Source organism: Hippocampus comes, unplaced genomic scaffold, assembly GCF_001891065.2.
Source record: "Hippocampus comes isolate QL1 unplaced genomic scaffold, H_comes_QL1_v1.1 scaffold36, whole genome shotgun sequence".
NCBI classification, from domain to species: Eukaryota; Metazoa; Chordata; class Actinopteri; order Syngnathiformes; family Syngnathidae; genus Hippocampus; species Hippocampus comes.
Window position 1 is genome coordinate 4,780,611 of NW_017805695.1, and position 19,204 is coordinate 4,799,814.

Sequence of the window (19,204 nt, forward strand, 5' to 3'; positions counted from 1 at the left end):
GGTCCGCTTTCCAGATCTTAAACATGATTGCCGGTTTAAGGCTAAAATCATCCTCAACATTTTGTTCAAATATGTGTTTTGGGAACAATCTGATCGCCATATGCTTTCAATAAAGTGGACAAATACACGGGCGAGATATGAGACGTCTTTTTGCAATTGTAAAAGGCACGAAAACTCGAAGGTAAACGTAATACCCCCACTTAACAAATAATCAACGATGTCATATCCATATTGTGATATGACAGACAGGTGTTAGTTTAAAGGAGTCAGGTTTTTTCTTGTTTTTGGTTTTATCACTGTGCTGTCTTATCCTGCTTGTTATGCTAAGTGTGGGCAAACACAAGCACCCGTAAAAGCAGATATGACAGCAGAGTTGGTACGAAAAGTGATTTAACAATATTTAACAATACAAATGTCCAATCTCCAGAGCAGGTGATACCTGCACGATGCGCCTGGTTTATACTGCCCGACTACTTCACGCTCTCCTTTGCTTATTTATTAAACCAAATCTATTTATTATTTTAGCAAACAGAAGTACCAGGTGGGGCTTTATTTTCGTCTTCAGCTTTTTGTTTGAAGGACGTTTTGAGAAGGCCAATCCAAGTCCAACAACTCGCTGACCAGATTGTTATCAGGGACGCCTTTGAATGCGCCCCCCTCCTCACGCTCCTTCTGCCTAAGAGCTGCCGGGAGAGAGAAAGGGAAAGGGAAACTTCTTCAAGAAAGAGAAAACATCTTAAAAAACATTTAATTGCAACCCGGATGCCATATGTACAGCTCTTGTGAAACCCTTCAACAATGTGACTGTCTTTTACAAAGTATAGAGTGCGTCTTTGGAGACGTGTGCGCTTTTGGAGAGGTGCGCGCGTCGTGACCGGAATGACCCTGAAAACACTTTACACAAAGACGAATTCACTTTTAATGTGCTTTGGAGTTTCCTTTCACAAGCAATGCATTGTACATCTCACCTCATCTTTTGAAGCCAGTGTACACCAATTACAGTGAAATAGCTGTCGTCTGGAGGGGTTTTGTCTTTATTTTGTTCAAGCTTAAGGACACGTGAGGCTGCGCGTTCACAAAGATTCATTTGGTCTGGTTGCGTCTTGACCAATTTCTGATTTTAGTTGATGCATTTGGTTCGTGCTTAAAGTACCAAGTGTGCTGTTCACATCTCAAAGACCGAAATAAACATACACTAAATACTCTTATTCTTCCCAAACGAGCTTAATACTACTTGCAAGCAGGATAAGCGCCACGTGGTTAAATGAATAACTTCCTGATGGATTGAATGTAAACTGATTTTTTTTTAAAAGGCAGGAATTTGGATGCATTCGAAAGAGTCACCAGGATGTACAGGATTAGAAATAATATGTTGTGGTATGTGTCAGAATCAGAATCCTCGCGATTGACCAAATATGTTTAAAAACCCCGCAAGAAATTTGTTGCCAGTTGGTGGTGTCGCTGATTGTATAAGCAAAGACAGACATTTAAGATAAATACACAAATGTACAAAACACAGCACTGTCATGATTGTACATGGAAAAGGACCCAAAAGCACCAGATTATTCAGTGATTCGAACATGCAGTCACCAGCTTTCTCCAAAAGGAGGCGGTGTAGAACATACAAAAACGAATACAGTACTGTGTTTGTGAAGGAAGAAGTGGACTATAAAAAGGTTTCCTGACGTAAATATACTACGTGCAGTGTTGTGTGAGTTTTTGGTAAAAAGATATGAAGTGTAAAAGACTGTGTCTCGCTGTATTGCTCAGGCTGTACTGCAGCGTCTATTCACAGGCGCGATCCCGCTACTGAGCGGTACGGGGGTTTTGAACTGCTCCGTTTCCGACCTGGGCCGGTGTACCCCTCCTCAGGCGACCTGGTGGTCCCGAGCTCCCCCGGGAGCACCATATCGATACCGAACTTAGCGCGGACACCCGCTCGACATAGTCCGCTGCAGCTCAGAACCCCCGAGCTCACACGATCCGCCAGCCTCAGCCTCCCGGGAACTTGGATTACAGGTACGCGCCACCGTACCCGGCGAGAAGTCCCTGCACTAGTGGTGCTTTTGATGTTTACGAATGTGACGTCACCAGCGAGGAATATTGCGACATCTTGTGGTACATGATGCACGTTTGATATCCATCCTATTCATTTGATTATGGCCCGCGACCGTCATGAGAATAAAATTATAAAATCGATAGATGGATTAATTTGATATGATGAACCACTCTGTTACTGTCTTAAAAATCTGACATGTCTTTGCCATCAGACCAATATCCACTCTTTCACTTTTCTTACAGTATTCTTGCAGCATTTCCTAAATGGTTGTATTACTTTCAAATAGCAATGATTTATTCAAAGACTTTCTGCCCGGATTTAGAGTGAATTCATTATAATAAACCGTTTAAAGACTGCGTGAGTGGCTGCAGTATGGGCCACCACACTTCTTGTGCCTTACCTGATGTGTTCCGTCAGGAACGCTAATAGAGTCATCACCCTATGATACTTAATTGCCTCTGCGTTTACTTTAGTTGTACTTAATCTAGATTTGAACCAGTCAAGGGAAAATTGTGGGCAAACTTTTGCAGGCCACATGAGATGGAAAAGCCAGACCTGAGTAGCTTTGAGTTTGGCACCTGTAGTATTAGTGGTTGAGTGGATGAAACACTAGCACCATTTGTGCTTTTACTGGATTGGAGTCCCCCTCTGGCGGCATTGTAGGGGACGTTAGCACAAGAATCACTAGCGCCGAATGAATAAAACTTTTGCAATAAATCAATTGAAGCCAAACATTTCAAATGCATGCAAACACTTTAATGCAATTCTTTCTTATTAAATTGGATTATGGCTCCCCGGGTCTACTGGAAGTAAAAAAAATGCATGCAAACACTTTAATGCAATTCTTTCTTATTAAATTGGATTATGGCTCCCGGGTTCTACTGGAAGTAAAACTTCTCCAGCAGGAGCTTCACTTGACAAAATTATTAAAGACTTGTTTAATCAAGAAGCTAAAATATGATTTGCAGCCCCCAACAGAACAATGCCTTAAATGGCATTCAGGTAAATTTTTTAAGGTTCATTGAATGAGAGGCTAATGCGGGGGATTCATGTTTTTATTCTGTAATACAGTTTGACACACGACCATGCAACATTTGAAAAATCACACCAGCAAACGAAAACACAACACCACATCCTTCGATGACGCTCAATTTCAGATCAGCTCATTGACTTATTCAGATTGAAGCACACGACTTGAGAATCTATTTAACATACAGCATTTCATCTTTGGTTGGGATGAAGATATATAAAACAGTGAAACAAACATGAAATCATGATGTACAAAAAAAAAAATAACATTTAAATGTAAGGTTTTGGTGACAAAGAAATACAGACCAATTTAAGGAGACACAAATGTTAGTTAAAAGAAAATACACACACACGCACACACACACAAAATCCCCTCTCAGACACCTTTTGCCCTCGGGGGGTTTGGGGAAAGCAATCAACATTTTTGCTAAAACAGAACATACAAAAAATCTGCATTTATATTATTTACCAACTTGTCAGCAAAATAATATGAAAAGCCTATCTGTAATTACACAACATCTTTTTCATCTTTCATCTTTTCGGCTACAACGGGTCCGTTCTAATGAACACGGGATTACTTATATTTTGTTATTCATAAATAAATCTGAAACACAGTGGCTTCCATGACTAATCCAGATATTCTGGATTAAGGTGCCCACAGGCCCAATCTCCATTCTGTAGAATAAACGAAAAGAGTGAGTAAAAATTAAATAAATTGTTGACCTATGACAAACAATAACAACTAAGAATATACCAGAAGCAAACATTGAAGACTAAAATAGATTAGGAATAGTAAATCAACAATGTTATATTCAGGCTAATAACTAATATGTCTAAAGGAACAAAAAAAAAATCAGTACTTGGTTGGTGAGATAATGACGCAGTTCAATATAACTGGAACCAGTGTGAGTAGTTCACTGTATAAAGTTGCAGTAACCTGGATCTCCTCCTTGCTCACTAGCTCCCTCTGCTGAATGTATTGCCAACGTGCACCTCCCAACACAGAAATTGGCTGGTTGTTACGTTGGCAGTTTCATGGCTGGAGATGTAAGGCACAAGTTTAATCTTGAGCATCTACACTTTCTCAAGACTCCTAACTATCTGTCGGGGGGGGCAAAGTAAGAATTCTTGGCTGTAAAGGACATTCACAGAATGGTTGGTACCTTTTCATTTTGTTTTGCTTTTCAAATCAACAAAGAGTACGCCATCTGCAGATCGAATACACACGTGCGTGAAAGACGAGGGACAATAAATGCTGACATTACAATTTGATGGCCTTTGCTTCTCCTTCAGCAGAGAGGACAAGGGAGGGTGATTGGCCTTGTGCTTAAAGTCGAGTAAAAGGGCCAATGTGAAGCGGCCCTCTCAGTTTAGGTGAGGAGCAAGCGTTGGTCGAGAACAGGGAGGATGGAGAGGAAGAATAAGGCGAAGACGAACAGTCACCACTATTGTTCAGGGTAAAGACACTGGAAATGGCTACATCCACAATGCCTTGACACAGCTCAGGGTACAGCTTCCTAGAGGAGCAACATAAAGACAAAACAGTGTCAGTAAGTGTATGTAAGAGTATGGTTACTTTGGAATAATATGACTCAAGTGATAGTCAAAAGCATGATGAATTAAAACTACTTTGTGACAGGTATAATTGAATCCAAAAAGTGACTTTAGTTAATACCATTTACCCCTCTGGTCATGAAATTAAGGCCATTTAAGAGCTGTGATAATTCCACTTGCAAAAACTTATTTTTCCTTTGCAAATACGTGTTGCTACTGACTGTGCACAGGCTGGTGCTCCGTTGATCTCAATGAGCCACACTTTGAAGTTCACGTCCACCATGAAGTCGAATCCAAACAGCTGGAAGCTCTGGTAGGAAAGATGCTTGGTGCTGATCGCTGGTTCAATGCATGACAGACAGCTCCTGCACAACCACACAACCAAAAGGCTTCATGTTCTATTCAGAAACAGGCATGACAGGCAAATCGTAAATAACAAGTATGAAATTATGTCAATATTAACGGGAAGATCCGCCAGCCTCAGCCTCCCGGGAACTTGGATTACAGGTACGCGCCACCGCACCCGGCGAGAAGTACCAGCACCAGTGGTGCTTTTGATGTTTACGAATGTGACGTCACCAGCGAGTAATATTGCGACACCTTGTGGTACATGATGCTCGTTTGATATCCATCCTATTCATTTGATTATGGCCCGCGACCGTCATGAGAATAAAATTATAAAATCGATAGATGGATTAATTTGATATGATGAACCACTCTGTTACTGTCTTAAAAATCTGACATGTCTTTGCCATCAGACCAATATCCACTCTTTCACTTTTCTTACAGTATTCTTGCAGCATTTCCTAAATGGTTGTATTACTTTCAAATAGCAATGATTTATTCAAAGACTTTCTGCCCGGATTTAGAGTGAATTCATTATAATAAACCGTTTAAAGACTGCGTGAGTGGCTGCAGTATGGGCCACCACACTTCTTGTGCCTTACCTGATGTGTTCCGTCAGGAACGCTAATAAAAAAAAATCAGTACTTGGTTGGTGAGATAATGACGCAGTTCAATATAACTGGAACCAGTGTGAGTAGTTCACTGTATAAAGTTGCAGTAACCTGGATCTCCTCCTTGCTCACTAGCTCCCTCTGCTGAATGTATTGCCAACGTGCACCTCCCAACACAGAAATTGGCTGGTTGTTACGTTGGCAGTTTCATGGCTGGAGATGTAAGGCACAAGTTTAATCTTGAGCATCTACACTTTCTCAAGACTCCTAACTATCTGTCGGGGGGGGCAAAGTAAGAATTCTTGGCTGTAAAGGACATTCACAGAATGGTTGGTACCTTTTCATTTTGTTTTGCTTTTCAAATCAACAAAGAGTACGCCATCTGCAGATCGAATGCACACATGCGTGAAAGACGAGGGACAATAAATGCTGACATTACAATTTGATGGCCTTTGCTTCTCCTTCAGCAGAGAGGACAAGGGAGGGTGATTGGCCTTGTGCTTAAAGTCGAGTAAAAGGGCCAATGTGAAGCGGCCCTCTCAGTTTAGGTGAGGAGCAAGCGTTGGTCGAGAACAGGGAGGATGGAGAGGAAGAATAAGGCGAAGACGAACAGTCACCACTATTGTTCAGGGTAAAGACACTGGAAATGGCTACATCCACAATGCCTTGACACAGCTCAGGGTACAGCTTCCTAGAGGAGCAACATAAAGACAAAACAGTGTCAGTAAGTGTATGTAAGAGTATGGTTACTTTGGAATAATATGACTCAAGTGATAGTCAAAAGCATGATGAATTAAAACTACTTTGTGACAGGTATAATTGAATCCAAAAAGTGACTTTAGTTAATACCATTTACCCCTCTGGTCATGAAATTAAGGCCATTTAAGAGCTGTGATAATTCCACTTGCAAAAACTTATTTTTCCTTTGCAAATACGTGTTGCTACTGACTGTGCACAGGCTGGTGCTCCGTTGATCTCAATGAGCCACACTTTGAAGTTCACGTCCACCATGAAGTCGAATCCAAACAGCTGGAAGCTCTGGTAGGAAAGATGCTTGGTGCTGATCGCTGGTTCAATGCATGACAGACAGCTCCTGCACAACCACACAACCAAAAGGCTTCATGTTCTATTCAGAAACAGGCATGACAGGCAAATCGTAAATAACAAGTATGAAATTATGTCAATATTAACGGGAAAAAAAAAGTTGAATCGACCAATGGAATGGTCCAAGGACGTCAGTGAAGATTTCCAGCGGTTTTCTTTAAAAGCCTTTTTTGGTTGTGTCCTGTGTTGGCTTTTTAAACAGCACAGCGCTGTTGAGGCCAAGTGGTTGGGACAGCGGGGGTTGTCAACATTAAAAAGGATCGATAATTCACTGTCATTCGGGTCGCCTGGGTGTACTTCATGGGGGATTGGCTCTTACTGGCTCCCACATTCATTCAAGCCCAGCTTTCAACTCCAAGAACAGCTGTTACGCACGGTCTTGGTGAGAACAGTACTCAGGCTGTCTTGTTGACAGAGATACTAGTGCACTGCCCAGAGGATGAAATTAAGAAGAATAGCACTGTAGATGGTTAAATCCTGTCTAAAATATGACAAAAATGGCTGTATTTAATAATTACAGTAAATTAAAGCACTTTCATTTTTTTCCAATCTCTTCCCAAATTGACCTCCTGTCCGAACACAAAATGAATCACTTAACGATTTGTGCAATGAACAGCCTCCAGCATTTTCCACTCCGTGTGCAAAGCACCGTGTGTCAATAACCAAGGGTTACAAAACATGTGTGTGAGTTTATGGGCCAATGCCATCATGGAATAACAGTAGGAAGTTGCAACAAGCGCTGTCCACGTGCAAAAGGGACTTGGTAATTGCTTGTGTACGGATAGCTGAGTCTCAGAAGAGCCAGTCATCTGTATGTGAGCACGACCTTCGGATGTTGGCTAGTTCACTCACTATTGCGCCCACAACAAGTTTCTTCATGACTTGACAGCTCCCTGTGTGCGCTTATTTTTCAACAGCAGTATTGGGATATTGAGGGTTTTAAACTAAAAACATATGAAGCTGTAAAAAAAAAAAAAGTTGGGGTGGCGTCTACTTTCTTCATTTTTGTGCTATTCGCGGCAGGTCTTAGTCACTATATCCGCTACGTACATACTGTATAGCTATTTTCTTTTTAAAAGATACAATTATTACATATGGCCACAAAATTTTTGTTGGTAAATTCTTTTTCAGCAGTTTTGTCAGTAAAAATGGAAAAAAAAAGCAATGTGGACCTACTTGATGATTTGCTTGATCTGAGGTAATATGGTGGACTCCAGGGTGACACTGTGAGTGTTGAGCAGGTACAGACGAAACTCGTCAAAGAACATCTCGTTGCCTTCCTCATAGCGACCGTAGTTCTGGGAGTGCTCCTTCTGGATGCAGTGGTTGGTCAGGTGGCTGGTCATGTCTTGGAGGTCGGAGCTGTTGTACGGCTCAGAGGAAGTCCGCAGCACGCCCTCCCGATACAAATAGATGTTGTAATGGTGGTCCACAAGGACCCAGCTCCTGGTAATACCATATCATCAACTGTTAGTGTGGAGTGGTGTAGACTTTCTCTGCGAGCTTCTCAAAAACATGAATGACGTGCCTGATGTCAAACTTGCGATGTCCAGGCTGCAGAAGTAAAGGTTTCTCCAGGTACTTCTGAATAACATGAACCTGTCCTTGATTGTCAATGTACTGCAGTAGTTGGTTTGCATCGTGCGATATCAGAATACCAGCACCTGTTGGAAGAAATGTTGTTCTAAGATGCATGTCAATATGGAAAGTTGTATGAGCGCTTATTCTATTTCTTGAAGGTCAATGTACTCGTATGCTCTTTGCCTTCACTGGTAAGACAATTCAGCACACTGGTAGAACAACGAGGGCGCACTCGTAGAATGACATTTCTGCACACTCGTTGGATAACTTTAGGGATACATGCCTACTAGTGAGGCAAAACTACTAATGAGCAAACTAGGGTCCATTAAGCTGCTACTGTCTGAGACATACGTACTAGTTGGGCCTAGCAGTGTTACTAGTGCAGCACCGTCGTTTATTAGTAAAGTTTAATCGTGTACAGGTAGGTCAATAGTGGCACTAACAGAGAGGAAAAATACTGATAGTACACAGTTGTTTTACACTGTAGTGGTTCAACCAGTGTGCTGAATTGCTTTACTAGGGAGGACAAAGAGCTTACTAGTTAGTACATGACATCAATTTGGATGCAAGTCTGTCTTGCTCGAGTTTGCAGATTTTTCAACTATGCTCTAGCGACTATTATTATTATTATTACTAGTGACAAATCAAGTGATTTTTGACTTCCCGGAAGATATTAGAGATACAAGAGAAATCACATCAGTTTGATTGCTTTCTTGGTGCACCTTCCCAATCTGACATGCTTAGCTCTATGTCGTCATTCTGTTCTAGGGGGCTGTTATTCACTTGCCCAATGAATAACACGCATGTGAGGTTTATTAAAGACTTTAAATTGTCCGTGGGTTTGATGAACTGGACTTTTTGCATGTGATAAATATGCAAAGAACACAGAAATCAGGAAAGGGGCAAAGACTATTTCAAAGCACTGTAGCTAAGAATTTGTGTGACTTATCAACCGATTAAAACACTATACTCCCAAAGTTCACATTTACTTGTGGTTCCCAGAGCCTGTGAAAGTGTAATGGCAGGATTAATCTTCAGTGGTCAAGCGCCACACCTGTGGAACAGTATTCCAGATTTGCTTCCTTGTGGAGGCAGACACTCACTCACTATTTAAGACTTTTAAAAAAAACGTTCTCATTGATAAAGCTTATAGTCAGAACTGATTCCGGCTTTCTCCTGTTAAACTGCCAAGTGCTTAGGCATGATTGATACAGTTGTATCAGACAAAATGTGTAATATTCTACCTTTAGCTCCAGCAGATGACTTGGCTATCCACACAGTCCCCTCTCCACTTTCTTTTTTGGAATGATAAGATGCCAAGAAAACTTCTCGCTCATCCGTCTTGGGATTGCTCTTCAGATGGCTGAGGCCATTTGTCGCAGGAGCCACAGGAGTGTTGAGGTTGGTGGGATAGATGATGTAGGATTCCGGGAACCAGTTAGATGCATCAGAGAGCTCTGGGCTGGTCTTTATTAGCCTGATGATTTAAAAGTGGTTGACGGTCAGTTAATGTAAACACTTTGAATAATTCATTGGCGGAACAAAACATGTTGCCAACTTCAAAAAGGCAATTGTATAAAATATACATACTTGACCAAAGACGCCTTCCTGCAAAGCTTGTCTGCCCCTCTGTAGTAATTGACCAGCTGTACCAGTCCTGGTTCATGACCTAAAGTTCCAGTCGAAACATTTCAACCCAAAGATTTGAATGTTAACAAATTGCACAGTAAGTGGTGGAAGCATTGACCAGCGTCCACACGATGCCTGGGCTTGTTTCCCTGCACAGTCACTGCAGCTGTCTCGTTCTGAGTGGGTAGGCACCAAATGTAGCGCATGCAGATACTGTTTTCAGCAAAATAACGAAAGGGGAAAAAATACATTACCTAGACGCCCATATGGTAGTCGATTCCGTTCTCCAAGCATCAAATTGAATCTGGGGTTATCTCTTTTCAGCCTCTTCCACTGCCCAGTAGAAAGGAGGATTTTGGAAACTTCTGCATAAATGGTGCTGTTGTCGTCCCGGGTAACAAAAGTGTACATCTGAGAAGCCATTGTCCCACGTTGGATGGAATTATGAATATCGTTGAAAATACTTTGAACCAAAACAACTTTCCTTGCTAGGGAGTAACTTGTCTGGGAGGCAGAGCAGCACACAGAGGGTCAAGTGTTATCTCCTCTGACCGGACCGGGCCATGGTGACGATGAGTCAGTCATATCCCGTCCAAACGTTCCCTTCACACCCGAATCAGAAGATCTATACCAAATGCAGGCATGTCGCCACTACGTAACAACGAATTATTAACTGTGAATATGAAAAAACGACTTATCACTCAAGAGACAACAACCCAGCAGTGTCCAGTAACACACAAGGGTGTGACTGGGAGCAGACAGCAATTCCACAGACTTGTCCAACATGGGCCGAATAGCTGTCAGCATCCGGTTTTTGGCTCAAATGGACTGCTGCTAATTTCTCTGATTTAATATAAAATATGATACGATCCTCAACAAACAGTTCGCAACTACGACATCCAACTAAATGGTTAGTTATGTATAGGCTATCAAGAATAGTATTTATTTACTCAACAACGACATGCGCGCCCAGTCTGAGGCTATCGCCTGCCGTCGCAAGATTGCAAGTTCCTCGGTTAGTGTAGTTTTTGCTTATATTTAAAATCACGTTCGTAATTATTTAAAACCTGGGTATATATTAATAACTATACTAAAATGGTTGTACACATCATTCATATACATATTTGACGTCTTTTTAAAAGCATATTCTTTGTTAGTTTGTGTAAAATTGGATGTTTGACGTCATGTGCACTTCATTTCCCAGAATGCAAAGTGAAATAGCAAAGGCACAGTGACCAATACGGCTTTATCCACTTTCCAACACAAGATGGCACTACAGGTTTCACACAAAAGTCGATGGTGTTGGCACAGTCGAAACTTTACTTTGTGATATGAAGTGTTTCGGTAAGTGTACAAAATTCAGCGTTGAAAATAAGTTAGTGAGTTAAGTGTTTGTGAATGAACGAAAATAAAAATAAGGTTAAGTATTCACAGATGTCGAATTTCCTCGAGGTGATGTTTAAAATTTCGACATAATAATTTATAGATATGTTTTTTAATTTACTTACCGCATCGTCGATCTGCGTTAATATAATTTTCATTTTCCGACTGAATATTGTTGTAAGTGTTCGTTGCCTGTTTGGGGGGATGGAACCCTACGTTCACCACGACCGGAAGTGATGCTTACAGGAAGCGAAGGGTGGCGGGACAAATAGTTCAGCAAGCATACGTTTTAAACTTTACGTTTCATACGACTAATACTTGCGGGGGTGGTATTTATATTTCGTAACAAAGTCGTGAGGGCATACCGCCAAGAGTAAGTGATGTGCTTTTTTTGGACGCTTTGCGTTGCGAACCTTGATGTTCACCGTGTTTACATTGTAAGCAGACTGTAGCGTACGAGCGTGAACTGGTTCGCACATCAGTCCACCGAGTCTACTGTGAAAGTTAATTTATATAACCTGTCAATTGATCGGTTGTGAAATTCGAACGAAGCGAAATAGACTATTATCAACAAAGCAGCATTTTAATACAGTAGTGTCAAACTACTTACATCAAATCCACTAAGTTGTGACATTTTCTGTGACCTATAGGAGAGTTTGACATTGTGTTTGCACCATCATAAAGCTGCAAATTACCTGAAACCATGGCTTTTGCTGAGGTGTTGCATTTTTCATCATTTATGCCCCATCTTCTTCACCAGGCTGGAACAGCCCAGGCATGAGTGGCACGCACCTGGACGAATGGCAGAGGAGGTCCTTTGACATTTCATCTGGCAATTGTACACCTGAACAGACGGCCGATGCCTACCGGGCCCACATCCTCTCCATTCAGTATGCATGGGCAAGTTCCAACCTCTCTGAGGCCGCCATGGGTAGCCTGCTCAGGACCTACTCAGAGCGCTATGCTGCAGTGCTGGACTCAGATGAACCCCGCACGGGGCTTAACAACTATGCAGAGAGCGCGCTTCATCTGGCCCGTAATCAGAAGAATCACAGCGTCAAATGGGAGTCGTCCCTCACCTTGGAGCACATGCTCGACTTGCCCTGCGTGCAGAAGATGATTCAAGCAAGTGCAGGGGGAGATGGCTCCCTTGTGGCACCAGCAGATGTTAACATATCTGTTGGACAAGAGAGCAGCAACATCAGCAGCTCCTTGTCTGCTTCCACTGCTGCAGGCAGGTCAGGGGGCACAACATTCAGACTTGATTGTCCACCACAAGCCAAAATAGAGGTTAATAGCCTAGCCACTGTTTCTGTAGATCGACCAAAAACCTCTGAGTGCCTGTCAGATAATACCTACTCATCATCCCGTCCAAACACCAGAGTACAGCCGGTGTTTAGTCATCCCCCATCAGTTCCTCCTGAGAGCAACATGCGCCCTGTAGGCAGCAACTATCAACCCGGCTTCTTTCCTACCTCCAATCCATCGAAGCGGAAGAATTTTTACAATCCAGATGCAAGTGAAGGCAGGGGGCCACAAGCAGGGGGTGACATAAGACCCCCATGTAACTTCAAATCAGCCCGTGAGCAGCTAATTGTGGATCAACAAAAGAAACATTTCCATCAGCCCCAAAGAGGCGCGGGTTCTGCCGCGGCAGCGACTGTGAAGAAATCCCTGGGAGCTAACAGGCCTCGAAATGCTTTTCCTAAATTTGTGTCGCCTATGCCGCGGCAGGACGAAGAGGAGGGTGCGCCAAGACCTAACTCCAACCATGAACATCTGAAAAACTTTGAGCCAAAGATAGTGGAGTTGATCATGAGTGAGATCATGGACCACGGGCCCCCTGTGGTGTGGGAGGACATAGCAGGCCTGGAGTTTGCTAAGACCGCCATAAAGGAGATTGTTGTTTGGCCAATGTTGAGACCTGACATCTTTACAGGCCTCCGGGGTCCACCTAAGGGAATCTTGCTGTTTGGACCTCCTGGGACTGGGAAGACGTTAATAGGCAAATGTATTGCTTGCCAGTCAGGTGCCACGTTCTTCAGCATCAGCGCGTCATCGCTCACATCCAAATGGATGGGTGAGAGTGAAAAAATGGTGCGGGCCTTATTTGCCATCGCCCGCTGTCACCAACCTGCTGTCATTTTCGTCGATGAAATTGACTCGCTGCTGTCTCAGCGCACTGATGGCGAGCACGACTCCTCACGCAGAATCAAGACGGAGTTTCTGGTTCAGCTGGATGGTGCCGCCACGGCTGCAGAGGACCGCATCCTGGTGGTGGGTGCCACCAACCGACCTCAGGAAATAGACGAGGCTGCCCGTCGTCGCTTCGCCAAGAGGTTGTACATTCCCCTTCCCGAAGGTCCCGCCCGGCAGCTGATCGTAACCAACCTCCTGTCTCGAGAAAAGAACCAGCTGAGAGCAGAGGAGCTGGAGCGCATTGTAGCAAACACAGACGGCTTCTCCGGGGCAGACATGACACAACTGTGTAGAGAGGCAGCCTTGGGACCCATTCGCAGCATCCAGCAAGATGACATTGCCACCATCACGCCGGCTCAGGTACGGCCAATCCTCTACAGCGACTTCCAAAACGCTCTGCAGACGGTGCGGCCCAGTGTCTCATCTAAGGACCTGGAACTGTATGAGGAGTGGAATAAGACATTTGGAAGTGGTCGATAATGGCCTTAATTCAAGAAAATACACCTTTAATTAACACTTGTGGCTTGGATTTTACATCGCTTCATAAATAATTGCCATCGTCGGTGACACGTGGATAAATATTCCTTCGCTGGCAACTAAGCGCACATTGCTGTTTAAGTTTAGTTATTTTGTTTCTGAAATACTAATAGGATGTTCACAAATGTTCCAATGTAAGACTTATTTAAAGTTTGTGTTGCAGTTTTTTTCAAAAATTTAATAAAATAAAAGGCATACAGCACTGTAAGCCTATACTTTTTTTTAAGCAATGCATATAGAATAAACCACTGTATTGTGTCAAACATATTTGCCTCTTGAATCTGTCTGACACTGGCAAGCACGCTTCAAAAGATGGATGTGTTAATCTCCACGGAAATTGAGTAACACACAGTATCCTAAGAACTGTCCTCTTGCGTTCCTCTCTTCCTCTTATTAATGAAGACAGCAGTGGACAGCACAGGACAATCGTTACTGCAACACATCCCGCTCAGTGAGCAATTCTTCCACAATATTCAGAGTACTGACTAACATGATTCCTCCCACGTTCCTGCCCACCAGTCTTAAGAAAGTGAAGCTGACCGCAATCTGATGAAGGGTTCTCAGCCAAGGGCCTCGTCAGTCACACGCACACCCCTCTGCAAGGGGACAATTATAGAGTGCATAAAATTGTCATGTATTTTTAATGAAATGATCTTTGCAAATCTGGAAGGCCATGAAAAAAGACTTTCATTTATTTTTCATCTTTTTGTCAAGCCCCTCATAAATATTGAAGACTTGTGTGGCTGGCCACTGTATTTAAACTTTGTTGGTTTCGCCAGCAGCGACGTTGGTCACACAACCCCCCCACCCCTCCAGCTGGCATCACGGGGACTCCTCACAGCTGGACTGGGACAGATGCACAGAATTCCTCTGGTGCTGCTTGGGATCCGCTGAGTATGGACTCCAAACTGTGACATATGGTGTTAGCTTGTTTTCGTAATTTCTACTGTGGCAATGCACTAGTAATATCTGAGCTTGTTCACGCAAAAGTATGTACACGCACTAATAAAGTGCATATTTTTAATTTGTGGTTTCATTCCTAACAGTTCAACAAATGCCTTTTATTAACCACTCATGGCAATACTTATATAAATCATCAAATGTTGCTTTTTTTAGTCGTATGGTATCTTCAGCCTTATAGTAAGTGTCGTGAGTGGGAGCTATTTCAACTTAAAATTATGGGTAAAAATTGGTTCTTTTAAAAATAAATAAAGGCCAGCATTGATTGGGTGGCTGAAAAATGAAAATTAACTATAAAATGTTTCTTAATTTTATTTAACAGTCAATGAATGATCATCATGTCTCCTTTGTCAGACTCATGACGCTAACTCTAGGAGGTACAGTATTACATTTTTTTTTTCATTGTCACCTTTGTATCCTTCTGTCGAATTTTCAATTTCATTTTGGTTACTTTAAAGGTTGAACACAAGGTATTTGGGAAGTTAATGACACACTAATGTGAATTTCCCTTCAGGCCTGAATTCTCCTTTTTGGTCAATTTGTTTCGTACTTATATAACAAAGAGAATGCATCCACAAATACTGGACCAACATTGCAGTTTAACCTGAAGCCAATTGCTTGTTTTGTGTTTTCTCGTTTTACAGACAAGTCCGCTTGTGTACAAATACATCCCCCCGTCACAGGCACATCTCAAGAAGCATCGCGAAAAGCGTGAACAAATTTGCAATGTCAACATTTAAATGTCTTTCCTATCACTTTGCATTCATGGGACACAATGCTTGACAGTGAAGTCTACTAGCAGAATCAAATTCACACTGCAGGAAGTAAAATTCACTCAAAATGACTGTAGCATATATAAATACATTAGTAAGCATTTGTGAATATAAAAGATATCCACATCGGAAAAGGTCAATGAAAGTTCATACTATCCACCATCAAAAATATTTTGTGTGAGAACATCATGTCTTATGATGTTCTCATTATTTCTGATTGCTTTGGGCTGCGGCAAGTTCAAACACTGTGCAAAACTCTGGTCCCAATTCAAATGCTACACTCTAAAATCAGTTGGCTTATTTTATTAAGTCCATTTTTGGATTTTTTTGTGTTGGGGTGAAATTCTGGGTTATTTCTGATGGAAGTAAACAAATTGTTGGTTCAAATTAAACACATCGCTACAACACATAATGAATCTGTACGTTATAACGGGAGTTTGTTGTAACCATTTCCAATAAAATGGCCACCAGCTACAATGTTTAATACAATATGAACATTTATAGATGTAAAAACATGAAGATATTATACAACATAAACATGTCAATTACAAATACGTGCATATGAAGAAAAAATAATTTTATTAGACATGAAACTGTAACGTTCCTACTTCATCTTCATCTTCCAGTCAGCAAATGAAAAGTGCCTACTCCAGTTCACGATGTGTCGCGCCCCGAAGCAGTTTACGATCATTTTTTAATCTGTTGGTCTCGAACTCTGGCATGATTTTTTGCCATTACGGATGATTGTCGAAATCGCCTTGGGGAGAAGAGGTGTCCCGGCTGGTCCATTGGTATTATCCGGACCTTAAATTTGATGAGTTGCAGAGGCAATACAGTAACAAAATATTTACCGATTGGCTGTAAATCACTAACTACAAATACTTTGTTATAGTACTAAGATTTTTCATGTATCTGTACAATAGATTATTTATTTTTCCCTCAACATTCTACTTTTACATCCTACTTTTGAACAAGATATCTTGTCCTTTCTTTGTCAAGCTAGTCTGGTTACTTTTTCATCCTCTGTTGATGACAACTTGATGTATAAAAAAGGCAATACAGTGGGTATAAAAAGTGTACACACCCCTGATCCAGGTTGTTGTGATATCGTATATACACTTTTTTACTGTGACTTTCTGTATTACCTGTAGAGCTCAATTATAAAGAATCTTTCGAGAGGACAAATAAAACTAAACAACTGATGTGCACAGTGCACACCCTCTTACAATAGAATGTGGCTGTGTTCAGAATTAACCAATCACATTCCAACTCACTTTAGGATTCAATACACATCTGCCACAATTTAAAGGGTCTCAGATGAACCCCAAATACATTTCCGATTTTCTCATAGGTTGTTCATAATTCCACTTTGACATGTAGGTGCTAGCTCCATCTGAAGAAAGCAATCCCAAAGCATGATGCAGCCAGCACCATGCTTCACTCGTATATACATGTTCATTTGGTGATGAACAGTGTTGTGTTTGCGGAAAACATCCCTTGTAGAATTATGGCAAAAAAAGTATATTCCTCATCCAAGTGATGTATGTTTTTCTTCTTACTGTGAGTACTATGAAAGTTAATACAGTAAAAGTATTTATTGTGTCAAGTTACCAGAATGGCTTTTGTTAATTTTGACTGTAAAACTTAATTATTTACTTTTGCACTCAAGTAGATTTCAGAGTCTACTTTTACTATAATAAGAGTCCAATTAGAGCTTCTATTTTTTAATTTTTTTTACATGAGTATACCTGCAAGGCAGAGCGTCCTGCTACAACCCAGTGTAACATCCAGGTCATTTTGAAGCTGTCAATTTTAAGGTGAAATTACTACATACTGTTGCTTTCAGGGAGTACAGTATTTTAAGATGTAGGGGGAAGTGAGATGTGGAATTGTATAGCAGGCCTTGCTGGATTGGCCCTCTCATGCAAATGTAGGGACTCCCCTTTTGGGTCCCAGTCAAGCGTGGGGCCTCGATGCTGCCCACAGCTGCTTCCCACTTCTGCTAAATCACACTGCTACCCTCTGGAACAATGGTGTCACATCACAATGCCGGTAGCAGCCTGAGCAGTCCTCCACAGTCAGGCGCAGTGCTCCAAGCCCTGTCCGGACTAGTGTGTCCTGATTAATCTTCTGTGTTCCCAGCTCTCTGCTGCTCTTTCTAAGGGCATGCCAGCCAATGGACTCATCAGCTTCTAAATGTAATAAATTTGAATCTAAGCACCTTTTCTAACTCCAAACACTATAATCTGGAAACCTGATTGTATTGAACCTTTCCCATGTAATATGCATTATAGGAGCGATGAATGTTGTGTCTTCATGCTATTAACAGTACGTAACTTGATGTGCTTGATTATTAAATGGACTCTCTAATTTGCTGAATATTAGCATTTATATGATATATTTCTCCTTCAAGTGGATGTCAGTAGTAAAACTAACCCCACAGAATGAATCATTCGTGATTTCAGGCTTGTTTTATGACAATATTTAATTGCCTTGACTACACTTACATTTTGATTCCAAAAGGCGGTCAACCTGATGACGTCAATGCAAGATCAATGCAAGCCAAATGGTTTTGTGGCCTTTATTTCCTGTGTGTCATTTTCTCATGAAACTCAAAGAATTAAGCAAAACAAAAGAAATGGGATAGACCAAGCACAGGAGTGTAATTTGCAGTGATCATTTCCATAATTTGGTATGGTACTGTATGGTTTCAGTATGTCTTTCACTGCACAAAAAAAAAAAAAAAAAAAAAAAAAAAATTGTCCATGCATAAACTATCCAATGTTCAGGTTGCATACTTTGAAAGCTTCAGGCAGGAAGGAGCGGCAATCTCTCTTTCTCACGGTGCGGGTGTAAAAGTAAATAAACAGTTTCAATTATCTTCAGGGCACCTTTACTCCAGGTTTTTGGTTGACATATTCACTGTTCTACTGTGTATTCTACTCTTTTTATATTAGGTTTTCATTTAATTGAAATAAAACCGACTGATTCATTTACTTTCTCCAGAGTGTCCCCTTCTATATATTTTCTGAATCATATGGAGGAAAGATGGCAGCTGCCATATCCCTTGAACTAACAAAGGTGAGTCCGGTTTCCCTTTTTCACTTCATCGCATTCCACTCTGGTCAAAATATCGAAAAATATATCTTAACATCTCAACTGTGCAATTTAAACAAACCGCAACAGCCAACTGTTAACAAAAAGATAAACAGAAATGAGTCACTGAATTGACCTGACAAAATACAGTCACCTTTCCCTATTCTGAAGGTCTATCTTGTCACTCGGCCTGACCGGAGGACTTTTTAAATACACAGTGTTTTAAACTGTCATTGTGAGTGTTTGATTTTTGTTGTTGTTTAATAATCCAGGCAATAGCACAAGGGGAGGTGAAATGTAAATTTGCTGGCGTGGCACTTGGAGACTCATGGATATCCCCAGTG

General features: G+C 41.6%; 2 protein-coding genes and 1 long non-coding RNA gene across 4 annotated transcripts; 1 reads left to right on the forward strand and 2 right to left on the reverse strand.

Annotated features, from left to right (window-relative positions):
* Window positions 1-3,098: 3,098 nt before the first annotated feature.
* LOC109523163 (uncharacterized) lies at window positions 3,099-5,030 on the reverse strand. Its single transcript, XR_002169712.1, has 2 exons — window positions 4,864-5,030; window positions 3,099-4,605 (listed from the first exon to the last, which is right to left on the reverse strand). It is a non-coding gene; the product is annotated as an uncharacterized LOC109523163 (long non-coding RNA).
* Window positions 5,031-5,663: 633 nt separating this feature from the next.
* Window positions 5,664-10,925, reverse strand: ttl (tubulin tyrosine ligase). Of its 2 annotated transcripts, XM_019882117.1 has the most exons (8): window positions 10,629-10,925; window positions 10,167-10,537; window positions 9,874-9,952; window positions 9,528-9,760; window positions 8,231-8,366; window positions 7,879-8,148; window positions 6,548-6,691; window positions 5,664-6,289 (listed from the first exon to the last, which is right to left on the reverse strand). In XM_019882117.1, the coding sequence occupies exons 2-8, from the start codon at window positions 10,333-10,335 to the stop codon at window positions 6,100-6,102; spliced, it is 1,221 nt and encodes a 406-aa protein (XP_019737676.1). In that variant the 5' UTR covers window positions 10,336-10,537; window positions 10,629-10,925; the 3' UTR covers window positions 5,664-6,099. The 2 variants fall into 2 exon arrangements, with proteins under 2 accessions (XP_019737676.1, XP_019737677.1); XM_019882118.1 differs by having other exon boundaries at window positions 10,167-10,925.
* Window positions 10,926-11,404: 479 nt separating this feature from the next.
* fignl1 (fidgetin-like 1) lies at window positions 11,405-15,055 on the forward strand. Its single transcript, XM_019882116.1, has 2 exons — window positions 11,405-11,668; window positions 12,056-15,055. The coding sequence occupies exon 2, from the start codon at window positions 12,073-12,075 to the stop codon at window positions 13,972-13,974; it is 1,902 nt and encodes a 633-aa protein (XP_019737675.1). The 5' UTR covers window positions 11,405-11,668; window positions 12,056-12,072; the 3' UTR covers window positions 13,975-15,055.
* The last annotated feature ends 4,149 nt before the right edge of the window (window positions 15,056-19,204 follow it).